The sequence below is a fragment of the Musca autumnalis genome, unplaced genomic scaffold, assembly GCF_047663935.1.
Source record: "Musca autumnalis isolate F117 unplaced genomic scaffold, ASM4766393v1 scaffold_3, whole genome shotgun sequence".
In the NCBI taxonomy this organism is placed as follows: Eukaryota; Metazoa; Arthropoda; class Insecta; order Diptera; family Muscidae; genus Musca; species Musca autumnalis.
The window spans coordinates 153,281,314-153,307,482 of NW_027411866.1; the positions used below are offsets into that span (position 1 = coordinate 153,281,314).

At 35.9% G+C, this 26,169-nt stretch overlaps 1 protein-coding gene across 1 annotated transcript in view; it reads left to right on the plus strand.

The window, feature by feature from the left end:
• The first annotated feature begins 346 nt into the window (after window positions 1-346).
• LOC141397962 (probable cytochrome P450 313a4) overlaps window positions 347-26,169 on the plus strand; it is a 45,082-nt gene continuing 19,259 nt past the window's right edge. The window contains exons 1-5 of the mRNA XM_073974994.1: window positions 347-659; window positions 6,862-7,062; window positions 7,462-7,650; window positions 19,211-19,280; window positions 19,346-19,478. Of these exons, the coding sequence (XP_073831095.1) occupies window positions 506-659; window positions 6,862-7,062; window positions 7,462-7,650; window positions 19,211-19,280; window positions 19,346-19,478 (747 nt within the window). The 5' untranslated portion in view covers window positions 347-505. The remainder of the gene's footprint in view (window positions 660-6,861; window positions 7,063-7,461; window positions 7,651-19,210; window positions 19,281-19,345; window positions 19,479-26,169) is intronic.

Genomic DNA, 26,169 nt, shown 5'->3' on the forward strand with positions numbered 1-26,169 from the left:
TTTTCTACTTGTTTTGATTTTTCTCATCTATGAACATTGTAGTTTCATTTAAAGTTGCTTCAAAAGCACCGTGTAAACATTACCTGTTTGGATTACATAAATTAATTGTACTTTTTTATAAAACGTAACCTCTAGAAATAGTTAAATGGCAGCAATTAACAATGTGCTAGAAGGTGATATATTTTCATTTCAAATCTAATAATTCTAATTGTATATTGTTACAGCTGCATTCTAAAATATAGATATTTATGGTACAATTTCGTTGTAACAATGGAACATGAAATGGAACATTACATTTCATTCAGAATGTGGTGAGTTCATAACTAATACAATTTACATTGCCAATACACAATCTATACCTGGCACGTATCCATTTTAAATCATTCGGTAAAATTTAATTTTTTTGCGTTTGCTATTGTTTCGAGTACAATTGTACGAATAGTCTTTATAAAGCCACTGAAACAATCATCAATTCGAAGCATTTTCGTTTAAGATTTAGAAAAATATGGATTTGTTCTTATCGATCGCAATATACAGTGTAATATTTTTATGGATATACCATCGTTGGAATGATCGGAAAGTAATTCGATTAGCAGCAAAAGTAGGAGCACATAAATCACATATGATATTGGGATTTGGGCCTATATTGACACCAGCAAGTATGTATTGAGTACTGTTTATATCATAATTTTCAAACAGTACAAGTGTTTAATTAAAAATTAATGCAAGAATGCAGAAACTACCCAATACCACTTGGAGAAGGATCATTCTAAACAAAAGCGAAAGGTACTTTAATAAACTTAGATATTTTGCATTGGATAGAGTGAGATGGAGGTTCGATGTAAATAACTTACACTCCTAATGGAATATGGAATGTGCTGCCGAGTGTAAACGGCTAAAATCTATGGTCAATGGAATAATCCGTCATCAATTAGAAATAACGAAATGAAATAATTCAAATTACAAATGAAAAAATTCGAATTTCAATTGGAATTCTCAAATTACAAATGAAATAATTCGAAATACACTTGGAATTCTCAAATTATAAGTGAAATGTTTCGAATTTCAAATTAAATAATGAAATTACAACTGAAATTCTTCGAATTACATGTGAAAATGGTGTAATGAAGGATGTCAACAAGTTTAACGTTGGACGAAGAAACTTTTATAAAGAAGGTATATAATTATTTTTCTATTGATTCCAATTCTATTGAAAAATCCTATTCTGGGGAATTAATTAAAAAAGTTCGGCTTGTTATACTCTCCACAACCAATTGTATTGAAACAAGTAAGAAGAGCGTTGAGTTCGGCCCGACCGAACTTTTTATACCCTCAACCTTTTTATTTACGGGGTATTGAAGTAAAAAGGAAACAGAACAACAACAAACTGTGCCTCCCATTCCTTGCAGGATCAGAAAATCTTAACTGATAATGCTCCCTTTAAAAGAGCTCATATGGGGCGTCATCATTGTTCTTTCTAAAACTTACTTACTTATTTAGCTGGCCCATTACAGAACATTTGTTCCATAGACCGAACTAAGAAAAGATCTCCAATTCTCTCTGTTTCGTGCTTCGCTTTTTGGAATACCGCGCCTTGTCATCTCTTCATCCACTTGTTTGCGCCATCTATTATTTGGCCTGCCAATTCTGCGTGTACCGCCATGTGTCTCGAATTTATACGCCTTTTCAGCGGGTTCATCATCGCTCATTCTTATTATATGGCCTAGCCAACGCAATCGCTGCATCTCGATACGTTTAACTATATTGATGTCGTTGTATAGCAGATACAGCTCGTGGTTCATACGACGTCGATATTCACCGTCAACGCAGATCGGTCCGTAGATCTTTCGAAGAATTTTTCTGTCAAACACGCCAAGCACTGCCTTATCTGCTTGCGCAAGTACCCAGGCTTCGGAACCATACATCAGCACGGGTAGTATCAGTGTTTTGTAAAGTGCTTACTTAAGCCAAAGTAGCATCTGTTGGCCAATACAATTCTTCTTTTTATTTCACAACTGATGTCGTTTGTTGTGTTTACGGCGGTGCCGAGATATACGAAGTATTTTACTACCTCAAAATTATAGGAACCAACTTCAACAGTTGGTGCGATCTCAATGGACGCATTGCGCATCGACACCATCAACTTGGTCTTCTCACCGTTTACCGCCAGACCCACTTTAGCAGATTCTCCTTCGACCTTCATAAAGGTATCGGTTACTTCTTTTACTGATCGTTCCATGATGTCTATATCATCAGCATAAGCAAGTAACATGTGGCTATTGGTGTAGATTGTGCCACTTCTTTTGGCGTTTACCTCTCGTATAACCTTTTCTAGCAGGATGTTGAAAAGATCACACGAAAGGCTGTCTCCTTGCCTGAAATCTCTTTTGGTACAAAACTCTTCGGAGAGGTTCTTTCCTATTTTAACTGAGGATCTCGTGTCAGTTAAAGTAATTTTACAAAGCCGAATGAGCTTTGCGGGTATACCAAATTCAGGCATTGCTTGGAATACCTTTGAACGTAGCAGGCTGTCGAAGGCTGCTTTATAACCGACACAAAGGTGGTGTGTGTCGATCTGCATCTCTTGGGTCTTCTCCAGGATTTGCCGCAGGGTAAATATCTGGTCAATGGTGGACTTGCCAGGTCTAAATCCGCATTGGTATGGTCCAATTATTTCGTTGACCATGGGCTTTAGTAGTTCGCACAATATCCCTGCCACTATCTTGTAGGCAATAGGGAGAAGACTTATGTCCCTATAGTTGGATAAGACTTTATTTATCTCCTTTCTTATGGATGGGACAGAGGATGCTCAGGTTCCAATCGTCGGGTACGCGTTCTTCCTGCCAGATGGAGCTTACTAGCTGATGCATACACCTTATCAGCGTGTCGCCTCCGGTTTTAAACAGCTCGGCTGGTAGGCCATCAGCTCCTGCTGCCTTATTATTCTTCAGCCGGTTTATTGCTGTCTTTACCTCATCTTGGCCGGGTGGTATACATTCAATACCATCTTCTGGGATTGGATCTGTGGTATCTTCGTCGACTTCGCTACTATTGGATACCAACAGTTTGGAAAAATGCTCTTTCCATATCCTTAGTACACTATCTGTATCAGTTACCAGATTACCTTGCTCGTCTCTACAGGAGGAGGTGCCAGTTCCAAAGCCATCAGTTTGATGTTTCACTCTTTGGTAAAATTTTCGCACTTCATTCGGTCTCCTGTACATCCCTCTTTTCCATATCTCTCTTTTTCCTGCGGATAAAACCTTTTCTTCCGATACTTCTCTCGTGCGCTGCGCGTTGCTACTGATTGCAAAGTAGCCCTATATGCCGCATTTTTCTCTTCGGTAGCAGCACGACACTCATGGTCATACCATGGATTCCTTGGTGGAGGTCTCTGGTAGCCAAGTACTGATTTTGCGGCTGTTTGCATGGAGTGGACAAAGTTTTGACATTGTCCTGATATGTTATCTGGACGAGGAGTGCTTTGATTAAGCAGTTGGGTCAATAGAGTGGAATATGCTGTGGCTATCTGTATCGATCGTACATCCAAGACGCTTGATGCATGACTTCCATCTATCACAACGTGATCAATTTGATTTATTGTTCTTTGATCTGGCGACAGCCAGGTGCCCTTATGAATATCGAGATGCTTAAATCTGGTACTGCTAACTACCATGTTTCTTGCAGGTGCAAAGTCTATCAGTCTCATACCATTGTCAGATGTGTTACTGTGGAGACTGAATTTCCCGACTGTTGGGCCAAAGATATTCTCCTTTCCAATTTTGGCATTAAAATGGCCTAGTATAATTTTAATGTCATGGGCAGGGCAACGGTCATAAGTTTCTTCTAAGCGCTCGTAAAATATATCTTTGGTCTGCTCGTCCTTGTCTTCAGTAGGAGCATGAGCGCAAATAAAGCGGATGTGGAAGAATTTTGCTTTTATTCGAATTGTAGCGAGTATTTTATTTACTGGGGTGAAGCTGGAGACCAGATGTTTTAACCCCGACCAACTACAAATCCGCAACCAAACTCATGCTTTACGTCATGGCAGCTATAATACAGTGCGTCACCTTTAGGTTTTGTTGTAGCGCCTTTCCCGTTCCATCGTATTTCCTGTATGGCAGTAATGTCGGCCTTGTACTTTTCAAGTACATCTGCCAATGCGTAAACTGCACCTTCTTTATAAAGAGTGCGAACATTCAAGGTGCGGATTCGCAGATCATGGTCCTTAAAACGTTTGCGGGGGTCGTTTACTTTTGAGGGATTTGTTTTTCTTTTCTTTCGTTTTTATACCCTACACCACTATGTGGGGAGGGTATTATAAGTTGGTTTTGGCCAAAAAGTTTGTAACGCATCGAAATAATGATCGTAGACCCATACTTATATATACCAAAATGAATGTCTCGACGAGCTGAGTCGATCTGGCTATGTGTGTCCGTCCGTCAGTCCGTCCGTCTGTCCGTCTGTCCGTCTGTCCATCTAAACCTTGTAATCACGCTACAGGTCGCAATTTTGATCGGATCGTCACGAAATGTTGGGTGTTATTGGGGGTCCCACAGAGGAAAAAACCTTTTGATTTTTGATAATGGTCGGATATTATTCAGGGGTCGGAATGTGACAAAAAATATTTGGAAAAAAGCCCAACGTTTTATTTCAAAGTTAATATCTCCCTTCTGTAGGAGGTATATCGAAAGCAAAACCTGGCAAGGAAAGTAGAAAATATCACCTTTACAACGATGTGAAGTAGGTTGTCATAGGTGGTCAAACAACAGAGATATCGCAATAGTCGGTAATGCATCCCTTTTTCCATTTTTGTGCAATCACACTACGAAATTTTGATCGGATCCTCACGAAATTTTGGGGGTTGATGGGGGTCTAACAGAGAAAGAAGTCTTTTGATGGTTGGCATACATCCCACTTTTCCATTTTTTATTTGGCTTGTACTGTCGATGCACTTAAATGCGTTTCAAAAAATTGACCTGTGTTAATGAAGACATTCAGAGCAAAGGCGCTAAGCTATCCCAATTTTAATATTTTGAATTTTATTAGTCAAAAGCTTATGAACAGGGGTAGTGGTGTAGGGTATCACATAGTCGGCCCCGATCCGACTATAGCCTTGGCTCACTTGTTTCAAAATAGACTGTTTTTTCTAGGGGAGGGTTACTAAACCGACGCCCAAACCCAAGTTTTTAACGTTCTTATGGGTGAACGCGCGGCACATGTTAGCTCACTACCTTTAACGGGTGTTAAAGGCAGTTCCCCAGGTGACACCACGGGGAGGTCAGTGTCCACTTGTGATGAAAGAAGGTCTAAGACACCACTTTTGTAGAAAAGTTTTACATGGCTGAAATACTCAGAAAATGTCGCAAACATTACTGAGGGGTATTTTGTCACCGTTGAACAGTGTTTTGATGTTGCTTGGCCGGGGAATAGAACCCACGCCTTGCGTGTGCATACCATTGCACCACGGTGCACGGTTTTATTAAGTAAATGAATAAAATCAATTAAATTTTTTACTTTTTCTTTCTATATACCTAAGTATAAATTACTAAAAACAAACTAATAAAAAATAACCATATCAAATTCATTCTTCAGCAGATATATCACCTTAAAATAGGATATGGTACTATTTCTAATAGTCTGTTATTTTAGTTCGTGTTTTTGAATTCCGACATAAGTTTTAAATTTAACTTAGGTTTTGAAAGGTTTTTGAAGAGTTTATACAGCTAGACACGCCTCTGACACTGACGCCATTTGAAATTCTGTCTCTGTAGTATCTGCAATTTCTTCGTTAGACTTGCCTCCATCTAAAACTTTCAATATTATGTCGTCTTCATTATATATGGCAGATGTGAAAATTTTGTCATAGATGGCAACTAATTATTCAATATCTTCTACGTGTTGGGAGAAATTAGAATGAAGATAAATGTCTTCAGAATTGTTCAAAGGACCGTTAACAATTACCAATGACAGAAGACATTATATTTTTCCATGATTCATCTAACAATAACGAGGTATCCTACATTTCGTACTTTGATCCTTTTCTTTCTTGCCAGGATAGTGGATATTTGCCGATCCGGCAATGCGATTTTATTCCACCTTGGTTCATAAGTTGTAAAACAGATGTGACATTGGGTGGCAAAAATTCAAGCTTAATTGACTTGAGACCGCCATCTTCGAGTTTGTTGTGGATAAGTTTGGTATTTTGTTGTTGTTTGAGTTTGAAAAAATAGACACACAACAAATTATTGAGAGAAAATATCCTTTGTCGTATGATTCGATTTTATAACCGGTGTCAAAATTCGAATATTTCACAAAAACCCGACGTTTCAACCGATATGACGTTATAAGCGATATTTATTTGTGGGGAATATAAAGGGCAGAAATTCGGGACTTTTGGATTTCGTCGCTATAAGCTATATGAAGTTATAAACGACGACGTTATAAGGGATTTCGACTGTAATTAAGATTTTATGTAATCTTAGGTAAGAGCTCTTCAAAATATTATACAAGGATACGAGGCTGTAAAAAATCATTACTCTATTGAACGCACAAACCTCGGTTTTTTAATCGGACACACACGCTCTGTGCCACCGTACTCATTAGTTAGCACTGAGTAAAGTTAGTAGGCAAAATGTAAAAAAATAACCAATTATTTTTCAGCCCACTGGTAATGCAGAAAGGAACTTGTTTACATTACTTGGTAATGGGATCTTCGGCTCATGTGGCTCCCAGATTTTCGGCTCATGTGGCATATGCAGTTTTCTATCCTCAGAAAAATATTCTCCGCTGCTTTTATTTCACATTATAAACGATTTCCTAATATTTTCTTTTTGTTTTAATTGCGAAAAATTTTTACAGCTTTAATCAAGAATAGCGTAGATAACTGCCAAAAACTCGGTCATAATTTTGTAAGCTATATTGGTCCATTTGCGCACTTCTTTACCAGCGATCCCGAAAGCATAAAAGATATTCTAACATCCAAAATGACAAAAAACAAGCCAAAACTATCATATAAGGGCATGCGTCATGCATTGGGGAATGGAATTATGACAATGCCAGGTATGAAAATGGAATTGTAAAACAATGCACTATGGTATCAAATGCGAATTCTTGTTTGAATCATATTTTTAATACTAAAATACGCAGGTAAATTACTTCTAAACTACAACTACAAAATCATGGTATTTTTGAGAGAAAAGTATATACTTCAAAATAATATTAATAAACAACAATTTCAATACAAAAATTGTATTTAGGACCATAGTGCAATGATGTAATTAGTGGAGCAGTAATGTGATGGAAATAAATCCACGGTAAAGTGTTATAGAGTTTTTAAAATAACAATACGACTTTTCCTTGCAAGATCAAAAGAAACATTACTGCTTCATAATTAGTTATTTATACACATTTCAATTAACCTAATTTAATATGTATAATTATTAAAATTTTTCCTTATAGACAAGGAATGGCAATCGCATAGAAAGCTAATGGATACTGCGTTTAAATTTTCAAAAATTGTTGAATTTCTTCCAATATTTCATAAAAAGATGCCGCGTTTATTTGAGGAACTTGATAAATGTCAAGTTATGGAAAATGCATACGATGTTCTCGTACATTGTCGTGAATTTACGATGAGCATTACAGGCGGTGAGTTCTATTTAAATTTTTCTGAGGAATATACATTAGGGTTATGGCTTTTCTGCATTTTTTGCAAATATCAAAAGTACCACCACATAGCGCATGGGAAAATGTTAAGAAATGCATTATCACTCTTCCCCTACCGTTAGAAAAGTTTCCGCACCGATTGCATACAAGTTTTTTATGGCAGTGTTTTCTTATATGTTTTCCATTATTAAAGCATATCCTTATTAAATAAGATATTTATTATTGAATACATAAATGTCCTCAAATCCCGATGTTTTAAGCGTTTATTTTAACATAAATATTTATATATGTATACAAATAAATGTTTGTTCAAAAAACTAACTTCAAAATGTTTCTTTATTAAAATGTTCAAAAGGCATTTAGAAATCTTAGTCGGTGCGGAAACTTTTTTTCGCCGAATCGAACTAAAACATGCGTTTCCACAACAATATTCCACAAATGGTATTTTTTGGTTATAGCCCTACTATACAGTCCCTGGCATAATTATTTTGACAAAATCTACATACGAATAATTATTGTCAGCATTCATAAAACGGGATATTAACAGCTAGGGATTTTTCTTTGACCTTTAAGCTAAATAAAAAATAATGGATCAAAGAAATTCCAGCTTAATTTCTGTTAAGGTAGGCGGATGTTTAAATAGGGAGACAAATGCAAAACGTCATAAGTATTTTGACACGTCATAATTATGTTACTTTTGGTACTTAATCGTAGTAACAATTAAGTAAAAATGTACTTGACAGTCATACATTTTAAATAAAAATAGAGAATGTTTATGTCAAAAGTTGTAACGAAATTTAAAATGACAGTTACTGTGATAAATGTGGTTATCTGTTTATTTTGTAACGAACAAATATCAAATACTGAAAACTGTGTAAATATGGCACGATCTAGGCAAAAAGTGTGAAATTACAAAACAAGTAAAAAAGCGTTAAGTTCGGCCGGGCCGAACTTTTCATACCCTCCACCATAAAATATTCTGAACTAAAATGGAATAATTAGTTTTCATTCCTGTCCCCAACTTTAAGTGGGTACGTTAAAATGTCAGATAATGTACATAAAATGCTTCATTCGGGAGGCCCTTTTTATGGTGCCTATGTATGTTGACAATGTTTGGTGGGCTAGAAATTGGCAGGTACCGTTATATAGGGGTTATAATAAAACATGGACCTATATTGACAGTTTTTGATGGGAGCCTTTAATGTCAAATAACTCCTAATTTGGTTAAAAATTGTAGCTTAAATCCTCAAAATGCCGAAAATCGGTACATAACGTGGGAACTACAAATGTCATTAACAGCTAGTTCGGATGTACCCCTATATGTGGGCTATACGAAAATATGAACTTAAATGAACAATTTTTGTTGGCTCTTAAATTTCAAATTACAGAAAGTTCGTCCAACAAATAAGCTAATGTACGGAAAATCGGAAGGTTTGTTTTGGGGCTATACCAAAACATGGACCTACTTTCGGTTAAACATTTTAAGTAAAATCCTCAAAGTACCGAAAATCGGATGATATCGTTATATTGGGGCTATGTTGAAAATTGTTGATCAGGTGTGTGGTGACCACTACAACCTTTAAATGTCAAATTACAGTTAGTTCGGTTTAATATTGTTGCTAAAATCATCAAATTACTGAAAATCGGGAGGTACTTTTATATGGGGGCTTTATCAATACATCAACCTTTCTTGACAATTTTTGGCGGAGAGGTGTGGTGACCACTAAGAACTACAAATGTCAAATGTTCAAATTACAGCTTATTCGGTTAAAACTTGTAGGTAAAGTTCTCAAAATAGCGAAAATCGGGAGGTACCGTTATATGGGACTATACCAAAACATGGACCTAAGTTCATAATTTTTTCGAATATAAGTTTTTTGGTCACTAAGAACCCTAAATATTAAATTATAGCTAATTCGGTCTAGAATTGTGACTTAAAACGTCAAAATACCTGAAATCGGGGGGTACCGTTATATGGGGGCTATACCAAAACGTGGACCTATGTCCACAAGTTTTGTTATGTAAGTTTATCGACGCTTTAGAACCCTAAATGTCAAAATATAGCTAAATGGGTCTGAAAATGTAGCTAAAAACGTCAAAATACCGTAAATCGGGGGGCACCGTTATATGGGGGCTATACCAAAAAGTGGACCTCTGTCCCCAAGTTTTGTTATATAAGTTTATTAACACTTGAGAACCCTAAATGTCAAATTATAGCTAAATCGGTCTGAAAATGTAGCTAAAAACGTCAAAATACCGTAAATCGGGGGGTACCGTTATATGGGGGATATACCAAAACGTGGACCTCTGTCCACAAGTTGCGTTATATAAGTTTATTGACACTTAAGAACCCTAAATGTCAGATTATAGCTAAATCGGTCTGAAAATGTAACTAAAAACTTCAAAATACCGTAAATCGGGGGGTACCGTTATATGGGGGCTATACCAAAACGTGGACCTATGTCCACAAGTTTTGTTATGTAAGTTTATCGACGCTTTAGAACCCTAAATGTCAAAATATAGCTAAATGGGTCTGAAAATGTAGCTAAAAACGTCAAAATACCGTAAATCGGGGGGTACCGTTATATGGGGGCTATACCAAAACGTGGACCTCTGTCCACAAGTTTTATTATATAAGTTTAGTAACACTTAAGAACCCTAAATGTCAAATTATAGCTAAATCGGTCTGAAAATGTAGCTAAAAACGTCAAAATACCGTAAATCGGGGGGTACCGTTATATGGGGGCTATATCAAAACGTGGACCTATGTCCACAAGTTTTGTTATATAAGTTTATTGACACTTAGGAACCCTAAATGTCAAATTATAGCTAAATCGGTCTGAAAATGTAGCTAAAAACGTCAAAATACCGTAAATCGGGGGGTACCGTTATATGGGGGCTATACCAAAACGTGGACCGATATAACCCATCATCGAACTTGACCTGCCTGCAAACAAAAGACGCATTTTCCCAAAATTTCAGCGTTCTATCTCCATTTTTGTGGATGCTAGAGTGATTACCACAGACGGACGGACGGACGGACGTGCACAGATCGACTCAGAATTTTACCCTGATCAAGAATATATATACTTTATAGGGTCGCAAATGAGTCCATACTATGGTGGAGGGTATAAAAATGACAAGGAAAACTGAGTAGATTATGAAAGTAGAGCTAAAACAAGTAAAAAAGTGTCAGTCGGCTTTGCCGACAGATAAATACCCTCATCCAAAGTGAAGTGAAACTTTAACCTACGGACAGATCGAATGTATTTAAGGTCTCTTCAGAATTTTGTGACCCTTTTTGGACATTTGAACTTGCCGACAAAAATGTGGATTAGAAATGGATTGCACTAAGACACAAATGTTGAACCTTTGTGGGGGAGGTACCCTTAGGGGGACCGATATGGGCCATTTTAGAAGTTAAACTAAATTTTGACAAAATATTAGGAGATCCAAAGTTTGGACCAAATTGGTTGTCCCATTCAAGTGATATCGTCCTAGCATTTAAGTGACATTACTTAAATATTGAGGAGAAGTACAGGAAGTTGTGGAGAGGTATTGCCCCATGAAACTAAGTTTGGATATAATATGACGAAGACCAAATGTTGGACCAAATCGGTTGAACAGTACGAGAGTTATCGTGCTCTCCGACAGCCACATATGGTGACATAGAGATTTTTTACACCTTTCGGGCTGTTTTCCTAAGAAATATGGACTTGCCCCTGAAAACACTTTTACCGTCGTAATGGAGGTAGCGAATGCAAATCGCTTCGCTGGGGGGCAATAAATACAAGTTGTTGCAACAAAAATCAAAGCGATTCGAGAGCAGGTCCTAATCTGAACTTATCCGAAATTTTGTGTGGGATCTACCCGAAGGAGTGGACCGAATGAGTCCATTTTGGAACCCCGTCTGAGTTTAGTAAAAATTTCACGATGTGCAAAGTATGGGCCAAATCGGTTACTGTGCACAAATTTTCCGAACATTTTCGAACTTTTGTGGGGGAGGTACCAAAAGGAGTGGACCGATATAGCCCATCTTCGAACTTAAATTAAGTTTGGACAAAATATTACGAAAGCCAAATTTTGGATCGAATCGGTTAATCCGTTATCGTGCGCACCAGCCAGCCAAACAGACAGACATACAGACGGACATTGCTCAATCGACTCCAAATTGTCTGAAACACATTTCGTCCAAACACACTTGGGGTCTAAAACCATTATTTCGATGAAGCACATTTTGCCCGTATGAAAGTGTATATACCCTCGTTAGCATAAATGCTGAGGGTATAAATATGAGACACGTGTATCGGCGTTTTAAAGTTTACATAGGAAAGTAACCAAAGTAGGCGGGGCAAGTTCCGCCCATTTCTAGTTTTTTTTCGAAATATTCAAGTTTAGATATCTTGGCTTCTTTGCATTTTATATATATATACCCAGCAAACCAAATGTCGGATGTCCGACATATCGAAACAATTTCGGAAGCAAAATCGTTCAGATTTCGTATCGATTTCTATACGATTTTTCGTAGGGGAATTTGTTCAGATTTCGTTCCGATTTCGGAGAAAATGTCGGAAGTAAATTTCCCTTCGAATTTGCTAATGTTTTTCTTCCGATTTCGTTACGAATTCGGATCGATATGTCGGAAACAATTTTCCCTTCGCACAACAACCACCTTTTGTATATATCTAACAAGTAACATTTTGGTTTGTTGTCGAAAAACAAAATGGTTGGTTATAAAATTCGCATATACATTTTTTAAATATTTTAAATATAAATGCAACATATAATAATTCAAGCTAGTGCTGATAGTTTCAACATATTCGTACACAAAGTTTACATTGTTCTACTACTAAGTACAAAATGATAACAACAGTGAAAATCATTAGATATCTTTGAAATTATAATCTTCTTCCAATAAAAAAATTATCAATAAAAAAGAGGCATCAGAGAAAATTTTTTTCCTTCAATAATCATATGAAAATATTCCAAAATTGTTCAGAAACCTTTACGAAAGTTCGGAAGGTACCTCAGATTTTCATACGACATTATTCCGAAATCGTTCAGAAATCTGTACGAAAATTCGGAGGAAGAAATTCGAATTCCGAATTTCCCAAGGATTTTCTTCCGATTTCGTTGCGAATTCTGACCGAAATCGATCCGATTTCGCTCCGACATTTCGTTCCGAAATTATGTCAACCACTTCATACAACTTTCGTTAAGATATCGTTACGATTTCGGATCAGATATCGGACGTAACGTCCGAAATTTGTTCCGATTTCGTTACGATATCGGTACGATTGGTTTGCTGGGTAGTGTCATTGGCAACATTACAATGTAGATTTTGGGGAATATTTTTTTTAGAAATTTTAACCCTCATTCGGTTCATCAAATGGGTCTTTTTGGTCCTTTTTTCAAAAATCTTTCAAAACAAACAAAAAACAACGAATGGCACGCGTCGGGGAGATTTGTTTAAAAATAAAAACAAAATTCCAACAACAACCTCACAGGCAACTGTGTTGGTGTTTTTTTCAACTCACAGAATTCGAAGAATTCTTAGTTGATACGTGCTGACATGTTGCAAAATATTTTGATTTTGGTGTTTCTTTGGAAAAGCCGAAAAGTGAGTGTGATTCTCATTCATATGAGAATACTAGACACTTAAAGAGTTCGGTTTTTCGCTAAAAAGGCATCATTTCAAAAACTGAGAAGCCAATTGATAATTCCCTTCGCCGGGATGAAATCATGATAATGGTAGCGATCAGTAAAATTTTGCAACACTGTCAGTTCGTTTTGAAAAACATTACTCTCTGTAATAGAGAGTAATGATGAAGTTTAAGCCATTGGGGGTAACACTCCAGACTTAAAAACTTTCAAAAACTCTATATCTTTGTGATATAAATGACCTTCTGATGTTATTTCCATGACCAAATGCTCCCAGGCATCAGAATATTCTGATCCTCCATTTAAAATACTGCGATATTTAATTTTTATCGTTAATCCTGTAGACTGTAATGAATATTTTGGCACTTTGAACGATCTTTCATAACAACATGGTAGTAAACTGATCGAAGTGCTACTATGGTAAGGCTGAATTTTGTGGAGCAGGATTGGAAAGTATTTCGGGACCAAACTTAAAGTAATTTCCTTCAAATATCCCATTTGTAAGAGAAAAAAAATTTGTTATTCTCATAAAAAAGTGGAAATCCACAAAGTATTCTGAAATAATGGGAGAAAGCCATCGAAAATGTTGTTTAATGAATATCCCTACATCCTTGAAATATCGATCCGTAAATGGGTCCAAAATGGTACAAATGTCTTTTAAATATATTGTTTTTACCGTAACTGACAATAATCAAAAACGGCGTTACGAAATAACTCCCCAATGAAATAACACCCCAAACTAAAAAATGAAATAAGTCCCCAAAATTTTATACACAAAACAACAAAAACTATAATTTAAATTTTTGGGGATTTATTTCATGTTTCTGGGGATTTATTTGATACAAAAACAAGTAAAAAAGTATCAGTCGGCTATGCCGACAGATGTATACCCTCAGCATGTGTGGAGTGAAACACTTTTGGGCGTATGAACCGACAAAAAAATGGAGTGGATTAAAGATCAAAAATTTGCGGAAATATCGCTAGATAGGACTTTTGTACCATACTTGCCTAAAAAACATAATATCGCTGTAAACAGGGCCACTATTAAGCCTTCGATAAAAATTTCCACAGGATCCTCGAACAGACTCTTAACCCCTCTCAGACTCTTTGCCCCTGAAAAAGCATATACTATCGTATTTGGAGCAGCGAATGCAAGTTGCTTCAACAAAAAACTAATTGATTCTGGAGCAGGTCTCAAAAAGAATTTATCCGAAATGTTGTGTGGGAGTTACCCGAAAAAGTGGACAAATATAGTCCATATTCGAACCTGATCTATATCTGGCAGATATATTATGATGTACAAAGTATGGACCAAATCGATCACTCCCTTCAAGAGTTATCGTGCGCACAATTTTTCCGAACATTTTTGAACTTTTGCGGGGGAGGTATCAGAAGGAGTGAACCGATATGGCTTTTCTTGGAACTTAAACGAAGTGTAAACAAAATATTACGAAGATCAAGTTTTGGAGCAAATCGGCAGATCCGTTCGAGAATTATCTTGCCCTCCAACCACTACACACGCTGTTATAGGGGTTTTTTACACCGTTCAGGCTATTTTCTCCGGAAGTATGGACTTGCCCCTGATGAAACTTTTACCGTCGTATAGAGGGGAGTGAATACAAGATGTTACAACAAAAACCAAGGTGATTCGAGAGCAGGTCCTAAACAGAACTTTTCCGAAATTTTGTGTGGGAGGTACCCGAAGGAGTTTGCCGATTGAGTCCATATTGGATCTCATCTAAGTCTGGTAGAAATTTCATAATGTGCAAAGTATGAACCAAATCGGTTATTCCCTTCAAGAGTTATCGTACGCACAAATTTTCCGAACATTTTCGAAATTTGTGGGGGAGGTACCGGAAGGAGTGGACCGATATAATCCATCTTTGAACTTGAACTAAGTTTGGACAAAATATTACGAAAGCCAAATTTTGGACCGAATCGGCAGATCCGTTCGAGAGTTATCTTGCGCTCTAACCACTACACACGGTGTCATAGGGTTTTTTGTAACTTTCAGGCTATTTTCTCAGGAAGTACGAACTTGCCCCTAATGAAACTTACAGCGTCGTATAGAGGACAGCAAATACAACTTGCGTAAACAAAAATCAAAGCGATTCGAGACCAGGTCCTAAACTGAACTTTTCCGAAATTTTGTGTGGGAGGTACCCGAAGGAGTGGACAGATTGAGTCCATATTGGAACCTCATCTAAGTTTGGTAGAAGTTAGACGATGTGCAAAGTATGGACCTAATCGGTTATTCCCTACAAGAGTTATCGTACGCACAAATTTTCCGAACATTTTCGAACTTTTGTGGGGGAGGTACCTGAAGGAGTGGACCTATATGGCCCATCTTCGAACTTAAATCGAATCTGGACAAAATATTTCGATACCCAAAATTTGAACCGAATCGATTTATCCGTTCGAGAGTTATCGTGCGCACCAGCCTGCCAGACAGACAGACAGACAGACAGACAGACAGACGGACGGACGGACATTGCTAGATCTACTCAAAATTGTCTGAAACGGATATAGTACAAACATACTTGGGGTCTAAAACCATTATTTCGATGAGGCACATTTTTGGTCGTATCAAAGTGTAAATACCCTCTTTAGCCTAAAGGCTGAGGGTATAATTTGGGGACTTATTTCATTATGAAATAACTCCCCAAATTTAAAAATGATATAAATCCCCAAAAATTAATTTGGGGACTTATTTCATTTTTCTAAAATTGCAAATTATTTAGAAATTGAAGAGCGTCTACTGATCAGTATGGAAGTCGAAATTATTGCCGCTGAGAAAAAAGTTCAAAGGTATTACATATTCCAAAAATGATTTAAACACAACCCCTGCATTTGCAGCATAAAAGGTTGCAAATCAAGAGTGAATGTGGAAGATGGAAAGTTTTTTAACAAAAAAAAAAAAAAAAAAATATGGAGCTTAATCATTAGAATGAAGAAGAAATATATGTAACTAAAAGCATAGGGAAATATGATTGTGAAAGTTGATCGTTTTCGATGAATGGTAGTCGCGCGAATTTTTAACTTGATACCAAGACAAGTCCTTTTTCCCACAAACAACTACTCGTACTACCATTCATCGTATTTGATCGTAAATTGTTTTGTTGTGAAAATAGGTTGATATTTTGGTATGAAACCAAAATTCGCGCGAATTTTTGTTTCATACCAAAATATTAACCTATTTTCACAACAAAATAATTTACATTCAAATTCTTAATATTTCAAAGCATTGAATATGTATCTTTATTAAAAAAAGAAAAAATATTCCTATGAAAGACAGTGAAATAAATAAGTCAACAGAGTTATTGGAAAACAGTAAGATAACGGTGAAAATGTTTTTAACTTGGATAATATATGAGAAAAACGGCATGTGTACAAATGTGGTACCAAAAGTAGATATTTTCCAAGAGGAAATTCGAAAAGTTTGTTTTTCAGATGAAAATAAAATCTTTGAAAAATAACTCAATTGCAGAACAAAATAACGTCTTCAAGTGGCCTGGTTGCCTAGAAAATTTGTATCTAAATTGATATTGTATAACTGTATATGTTATCAATTACTATTTTTGCTGCATACGAAAAAAAAACATAACAATCGATGAAAGTTTTTGGGGAATTATTTCATTTTTAAAATTGGGGACTTGTTTCATAATTAAATAAGTCCCAAAATTTGGGAAGTTATTTCATTTTATTTTGGGGAGTTATTTCACTTCGTTGGGGAGTTATTTCATTTAAATTTTTGGGGACTTATTTCATTATGAAATAACGCCCCAAATTTGGGGACTTATTTCGTTTTCAGTTTGGGGACTTATTTCATTGGGGACTTATTTCGTAACGCCATCAAAAACATAAATAGGGCATTTTTAAATGTTGAGGTCTAAAAATCATTACAACAATTTTGTCAAAATACTTATGCCACACAGTGAAATTTTATTTCCATTACGAAAGCGCAAGAGTAAATTTGAATTTTGTTTTTTTTTTTTTTTTTTTTTTTTTAATAGTCTGGCTTAATCTCTTTGTTGTTGTTTTAATATTTTAAAACAACTAGTTTTTTAGTGGAAAAGATTTGGCATTGTTCGCCAAGGGGTAAGGCAGGGATTACTATAGTTACGATTCTCGCCACAGAATCTCATTAGTTCCCTTGTTTTTTGTTTGTGGATAGTTTCCACCGAAGTTATTTTTTAATACTTTCTTCAACAGAAAACTTGTTATACCCAAACATCAATCGTCAGCTCGAAGTATAAAGGTAAGCAAAGAAAAAAGTTCAATGAGAAGTTTTTCCTTGGCAACCTCACACAACTCCGACGAAAATGTCTGCGAAAACAATTCAAACCTTTTCCACTAGTACGAGTATGTGTCGTCGAATTTCGACGAATGCACACACCAAAATTTGGTTGGTCTGCTTTACAGCAAAACCAACACACGTCGTGCCAGGGAACTGATGAGATTCTGTGGCGAGAATCGAAACTATAGTATTCCCTGCCTTACCTCTTGGCGAACAATGCCAAATCTTTTCCACTAATAAACTAGTTGTTTTAAAATATTAAAACAACAACAATGGGATTAAGCCAGACTATTTTGAAAAAACAAAATTGCAAACGCTATTCCAAAAAAAAAACGCCACAATGTTTCTAATTGAAGACACTGGCACGACTTGTGTTGTTTTTGCTGTAAAGCAGACCAACCAAATTTTGGTGTGTGCATTCGTCGAAATTCGACGGCACATACTAGTGGAAAAGGTTTGAATTGTTTTCGCAGACACTTTCGTCGGACTTGTGTGAGGTTGCCAAGGAAAAACTTCTCATTGAACTTTTTTCTTTGCTTACCTTTATACTTCGAGCTGACGATTGATGTTTGGGTATAACAAGTTTTTTGTTGAAGAAGTTATTAAAAAATAACTTCGGTGGAGAATATCCACAAACAAAAAACAAGGGAACTGATGAGATTCTGTGGCGAGAATCGAAACTATAGTATTCCCTGCCTTACCCCTTGGCGAAGAATGCCAAATCTTTTCCACTAATAAACTAGTTGTTTTAAAATATTAAACAACGATCCGTAAATGGGTCCAACAATGGGATTAAGCCAGACTACTTAGAAAAAAAAAACAAAATTGCAAACGCTATCCCAAAAAAACGCCACAATGTTTGTAAATTTGAATTGCTAAAATTTATTACTAATTGTGAGTACTCTAGTAAAGGATTAGCCAGAATATTTTTTCATATTTTTGTAGAAGACTGTAAAAAACCAAACACATTATTTTTTCAAACGAAAACGCGTATTTTAATTCGATTCGGTGAAAAACTTTTGATATTTTTCTATTTAAAAATTTAGATTTGCTTTGTTTGATAAATATTTATAGAAAACAAAGGCAAAGTCATTTAAAACAGTCTGTAACTTTCGCGAATTCATTGCAAATGACCACATATTCTCTTGTCCGATAGGTACAATAAATATAAACATTAAATTCGCGAGTTTATAAAGAAAAACAAAAATTTGCAATATTACCAAAGGTGTATTAAATGCTAAATGAAATATCGCGATTTGATAACAGATTGATCCAGAATGGTTTGAAATTGATTTTAAATTAGATTAAAACTATTAATAAGTTATTACGAAAAGCGTATATGCGCCATTATGACAAATAAAATTAAATAATGCGTTACTCAACTTCAATGCACTTGGTGCGGAAACTTTTTCGCGATAGAGAAAAACTGACACCGTATTTCATAGTGCTTTTCATGCACAGGTATGCGGTCGTATTTTTGATATTTGCAAAAATTGCAAAAAAGTTTTAACCCTACTGTACATATACATATATGTATGTACATATATGCATATAAGGTTCAATATTAAACATTACCCCGTGCAGAAACAATGCTGGGTCGAGACTTCGATAAAAGTACCCTAAATGTAAAACACTATGCCCAATTTATAACCAGGTAAGAGGGAAAATCTTTTCTTTTTGTTCCCGAAATAATTTTTATTTTCGTTTTCTTTTAAATAGCATCATGGAGTATATTTCGAATATAATGTTTAAAGCAGTTTATCAAATCAAATATTTTCTCAAATTAGCCGATATAACATTATTTAGAGAACAACGAAAAATGTTGAAATTACTTGGCCGTATAATTGATGAGGTAAGTTCGTGGTAGTAGCCGATAAGTTATACTCAATGACAATATCATAAATAACATTATGCAACAGGTCTGCCTTCAGTCGTAGTGTGGAGTTATGGTATGATGAATTTCTTGTAGGAGACATCCAGAGCTGCGAATACTCGCTCTAATTCTCTCGAATTCCACTCGCGAGTGAAACTCTTCTGGAATTTGAGCAAGTTGAGGGGGGGGGGGGGCAAATCGCCCCTTCCCCCACCCAAACAAAAACTTACCACACCTTCAAACAATCTTGCCCAACCCCACCAAAAAAATTGCACCAAAAAAAAAACTTACAACCTCCCCGCAAATTTTCACTCGCGAATAAATCGGAGCTCTGGAGACATCATGAATTAGCGTTATATACAGTGGCTCCAAGCGAAAGTCGTACACCTAATGACATTTTTATACCCTACACCACTATGTGGTAAGGGGTATTATGTGTTAGTGCATTTGTATGTAACATACAAAAGGAAGCGAGATAGACCCATAGTTCCTTCTAGGGATATACATAGAATCACTTTCTGAGTCGATTTATGCATGTCCGTCCGTCCGTTCGCAACATACAGGTCGCATTTGTTGACCGATTTCGCTGAAAATTGGGGAATACCATTTTTTTAGCCGTCGGAGATGGGCTATATCGGTCCGAAGATGGGCTATATCGGTCCAAGTTTTGGTATAGCCCCCATATAACGGTACCTCCCGCTTTAAGGTATTTTAAGGATCTTAGCCGCATTTGTTGCCCAAACCAGCTGAAATTTTACATTTGAGGTTCCCAATAGCCGCGAAATTGCTCCACTAAAAATTGTCAAGATAAGTCCACGGTTCGGTATAGTCCCCATATAACGATACCTCCCGATTTACGGTATTTTGACGTTTTTAGCTACATTTTCAGACCGATTTAGCTATAATTTTACATTTAGGGTTCTTAAGTGTCACTAAACATATATAACAAAACTTGTGGACATAGGTCCACGTTTTGGTATAGCCCCCATATAACGGTACCCCTCGATTTACGGTATTTTGACGTTTTTAGCTACATTTTAAGACCGATTTAGCTATAATTTGACATTTAGGGTTCTTAAGTGTCAATAAACATATATAACAAAACTTGTGGACATAGGTCCACGTTTTGGTATAGCCCCCATATAACGGTATTCCCCGATTTACGGTATTTTGACGGTTTTAGCAACATTTTCAGACCGATTTATCTATAATTTGACATTTAGGTTTCCTAAGTATCAGTAAACTTATATAACAAAAGTTGTGGACATAGGTCCACGTTTTGGTATAGCTCCCATATAACGTTACCCCCCGATTTACGGTATTTTGACGTTTTTAGCTACATTTTCAGACCGATTTAGCTATAATTTGACATTTAGGGTTCTTAAGTGTCAATAAACATATATAAAAAAACTCGTGGACACAGGGCCACGTTTTGGTATAGCCCCCATATAACGGTACCCCCGATTTACGGTATTTTGACATTTTAAGTCCCATTTCTAGACCGAATTAGCTATAATATTACCGATTTTCGGTATTTTGAGGATTCTAGCTAAAATTTTAAACCGAATTAGGAGTTATTTGACATTAAAGGCTACCATCAAAAACTGTCAACATAGGCCCATGTTTTATTATAGCCCCTATATAACGGTACCTCCCAATTTCTAGCCCACCACCCACCTCCCAATTTCTAGGCACCATAAAAAAGGGCCTTCCGAATGAAGCATTTTATGTACTTTATCTGACATTTTAACGTACCCACTTAAAGTTGGGTACAGGAATGAAAACCAATTATTCCATTTTAGTTCAGAATATTTTATGGTGGAGGGTATAAAAAGTTCGGCCCGGCCGAACTTAATGCTTTTTTACTTGTATTAATTGACTTATATCTCCGACACAAAAAGGGATACAAAGAAAGTATTTACGCAGCTTTATAGTGCATTAAGTCGACATTTTAGAAACACGATAGAATAAAATAAACAACCCGTTTACATTGTTATAAAATTAAAATATCTAAAATACTAAGAATTTTAGCACCAAGCGAAACTCGTACAGCAATTATAAAGTTGAATTCTGCAATCGATTTAGAATATTTTTGACCAGTTTTGTACAGCTGTAGTGTAAAATATGTCGCCGCTTGTTTTGAAAATATCTCCTATAAGGATGTCTGGAAGTATAAGTCGTCTGGAGACATTTTCCATTTATAGAACCACTATTGACGATTTATTGTTCAAGCTTGGACTACACACAGAGAAGAGATATTGTTGGAACAATCATATTCTAAGAGCAAAATAGTGTATTTTAAAAATCTGAAAATATATATTGTTGTTTCAACCATATATTTTTTATTAGGAAACATGATGACACAAAATATATTGTTGCGCCAACAATACATATTTTAAGAATTTTAAAATACACTATTTTGCTCTTAGAATATGATTGTTCCAACAATATTTTTTCTCTGCGTGTACAGTCCAGCCAACCCATGTTATTGAAACAATTATTTAATACCAGTGGTCGCAAATAATAAGCTTTTATGCTTGAAGTCAGAGTTTTGGCAGAAAGAACAACGCTTACCTTGACCAATACATTATTCGCCAGGTAGCAAGAACTCATTTTAATTATAAAATCTCATAGTTCGATTCCCAATGACTTCAAAAAAATTATAAAACAAAGATTCAAATCTAAAGGATAAGCCCCACATACTCACAGATACACTGATGCGTTATTTTCTATTATTCGTGTATTAGACATGAAGCAATTTGAGGGATTTTTCACAATGTAATGTCAGGTTTCGCACAGAACTTGTTGCATCTATGAAAATTACACTCTTTTAAGAAAATCTATGCATTCATCGCTATTGTTTTGATATTCTAAACATCGCTCTTGGATAACTTTAGGTATAGTTTTTTTACGCCTTTTTTATCACCAATTGACAAAGTATTTATGTTGTAAAAATTTTGACTGCACATTGGAAAAAAAGCTTCCAAATATTTTTCTCAATCGATTAGAGTGTAGGGACATTAAAAATCAACTCATTTTGCGCTTCGTGTATTAAACTATTAACAAGAAAATATAATTAATATATTGTTTGAGTTATTTTAAATGTTTCATATGTGTTTTTTTCTTATTAGTAGACATCAAAGTATTGAGTGCAAAGCTATTAATTTTTTTTAATTTTCGATATCTGCTGAATCGAAAAAAATTGTTTTTGTAAAGTTGAATAAATCATTTTCTCATGTGGTTTCATAAAAATAATTTTTATTTCATTTTTACGCTTCTTTCTCATTAAATCTAATACAAGTTTCCAGAATTGACCCTCTCAATTGTAAAGAAGCACTGATGGTACACTAAATCTATCGTAGGATTTAACAAAAAACAGGAACATGTACTAGAATTAATTATATTAACAAATACTTTGTCTTTATAATTGCTGTACGACTTTCGCTTGGTGCTAAGATTCTTAGTATTTTAACTAATTTAATTTTTCAACAATGTAAACGGCTTGATTATTTTATTATATCGTGTTTCTAAATTGTCTACTAAATGCACTAAAAGGCTGCGTAATTACTTTCTTCATATCCCTTTTTGTGCGGGAGATATAAGTCAATTAAAAAAAGTTCATTAGGTGTACGACTTTCGCTTGGAGCCACTGTATATGTTCGCTGTTGTTTCGTTTTTTTTTTTTGTTTTTTTTTTTTTTTTTGAAAATACATGTCTTCGGACCAATCAAGTGAAGTTTTTTTAGTAGAGCATTTCGACATTCTAACTCATTCGATGTCTTCCTTCAATTTCCTTTTCGTTCATTATTTCAAGTTTCGCAATAAAAGTGACACAAGATGACATTTTAAAACCCCCCACCATGATATGAAGGGTATAATTAAATGTGTTAAACTTAAACGTAAAAGTTTAAAACACATTTCACTTTTCATATGGTGTTTCATATGGTGTACAATATTTCACATTTGTGTCATAAGTGCGGATATGGAACAAATCGACAATTTTTTTAAATTCTCTATAACTTTCATATTCCAATACATATTCCTTTATATTTTTGCAAATATCTTCTATATAAATTTAATAATAATTCTAGTCTAGATCTATATAAATAAAAATCAAATTCAAATTTTGTTGAATTTCGAAGGGGGCGGGGTACTAACTACTGAAATGTTTTTCCCGAAATTGTCAGGGAATGTACAGCGATGGCCCCTGGTGAAATAGACCACACATTTTGTTGAATTTCGGAAGGGTACTTATCCTATACCTACATATTTCTTAAACAAGTGAGCAAAGGCTATAGTCGGGACGGGGCCGACCATGTGATACCCTACACCACTACCCCTGTGCATAAGCTATTCACTGGTAAACATTTCTTTTAGGCAATATAAACCGACTACCACCAAAAATAATATGCCTCTTTGTCTCTGGGACCCCCATAAGCACCCAAAATTTCGACCAGTAGCTTGATTGCAAAAAATGGAAGAATTGGATGTACTACCGACTATTGTGGTATCTCCCTTGTTTGACCACCTTCGCCAACCTGCCTTACACCAATGTAAAGGTAATATTTCCTTCTTCCATTGACAGACTTTGCCGTTGGAATGCCCCTACTAGAAGCAAATATTTTCACAAAGAATAAAACTTTGAATTTGTCTCCAAATGAGTTTTTCCCCATTCCGACCCCTAAATATTTTCCGACTATCACCAAAATCAATAGGCTTCTTCATATGTGGGACCCGCATCAACTCCCAAAAAATTCGTGACGATCCGATCAAAATTGGGACCTGTAGCGTGATTACAAACAAATCGGAAAATGGGATCCATTACCGACTATTGCGATATCTCTGTTGTTTGAGCAGCTACGACAACCTACTTTACAACGTTGTAAAGGTGATATCTTCTACTTTCCTTGCCAGGTTTTGCTTTTGATATGCCTCTTAAAGAAACAGAGATATTGGCTTTGAAATAAAACGTAGACCTTTTCTCCAAATAAGTTTTTGCCCATTCCGACCCCTGAATATTATCCGACCATCATTAAAATCAGTAGGCTTCTTCTTCTGAGGGACCCCCATTAACCCCTAAAAATTCGTGACGATCCGTTCAAAATTGGAACCTGTGGCGTGATTACAAAAAAATCGGAAAATGGGATGCATTATCGACTATTGCCATATCTCTGCTATTTGACCACCTATGACAACCTAATTTACATCGTTGTAAAGGTGATATTTTCTACTTTCCTTGCCAGATTTTGCTTTTGATATACCTCTTAAAGAAACAGAGATATTGGCTTTGAAATAAAACGTTGACCTTTCTCGAAATAAGTGTTTGCCCATTCCGACCCCTAAATATTATCCGACCATCACCAAAATCAATATGCTTCTTCATCTGTGACACCCTCATTAACCCTCAAATTTTCGTGACGATCCGATCAAAATTGCGACCTGTAGCGTGATTTCCAAACAAATAGAAAAATGGGATGTATTACTGACTATTGCGATATCTCCGTTATTTGGTTACCAACGCCGACCTAGTTTGCATCATTGTAAAGACGAGATCTTCTACTTTCATAGTCAGGCTTTGCTTTTGGAAAATTTTCAACCAAAGCTGTGATATTTGTCAATATAATTAAAATCGCAAAAATGAAAATTGGGGTTTTATTTGCTACTATTGCGATATCTTCGTTGTTTGATCACCTACGAGCACCTACTTTACATCATTAGAAAGGTGATATTTTCTGCTTTAATTGTCAGGTTTTGCTTTTGGTATACCCCATATAGAAGCTGAGATATTGGCTTTGGAAAAAAAGCTTGTATTTTTATCCACCTAAGTTTTTTGCCCTTTCCGACCCCTAAATATTATCCGACCATCACCAAAATCAATAGGCTTCTTCCCCTCCGGGACCCCCATCAACACCCAAAATTTCGTGACGATCCGATCAAAATTGCGACCTGTAGCGTGATTACAAGGTTTAGATGGACAGACGGACAGACGGACGGACGGACGGACTGACGGACGGACACACATAGCCAGATCGACTCAGCTCGTCGAGACATTCATTTTGGTATATATAAGTATGGGTCTACGACCATTATTTCGATGCGTTACAAACTTTTTGGCCAAAACCAACTTATAATACCCTCCCCACATAGTGGTGTAGGGTATAAAAATACTATATTTACAATAATTACGAATTTATCGGTTTGGAAATTAATTCTCGAGATTTAATTCGGATGTGTCTCGGACTTTACCTACTTTTTTAGTACCCAAAGACTTGACCACTCCCACTTTTTTTAAATATGTCATGTCTTGAAAACTGAAGACCACGCCCACTCTTTTCAATACATTATTTTTCCAAAACTACTGAACCAAATTTCATGCTATTTACAGAAAATGTTTAGCAGGAATGTGGTCCAAAATGATATATATATTTTCAGACGAATTTCGGGGGACTATACTTTTATAATCGCTATATTTGCTAAACTTATGAGTGCATCGGCATGCAAATTAATTTTCGAGACAACGTTGGGTGCGCCCCGATCAAGAAAAACGATATACATATTTACAAATTTCCTCAAATGGTGAGGTTAAACTAAAAAATATACATAAGTCTAAATAGGCGGGAGATTTCGACTTAACCATTTTTTTACTTTTGTAATTGGATCGCTTTAGGATA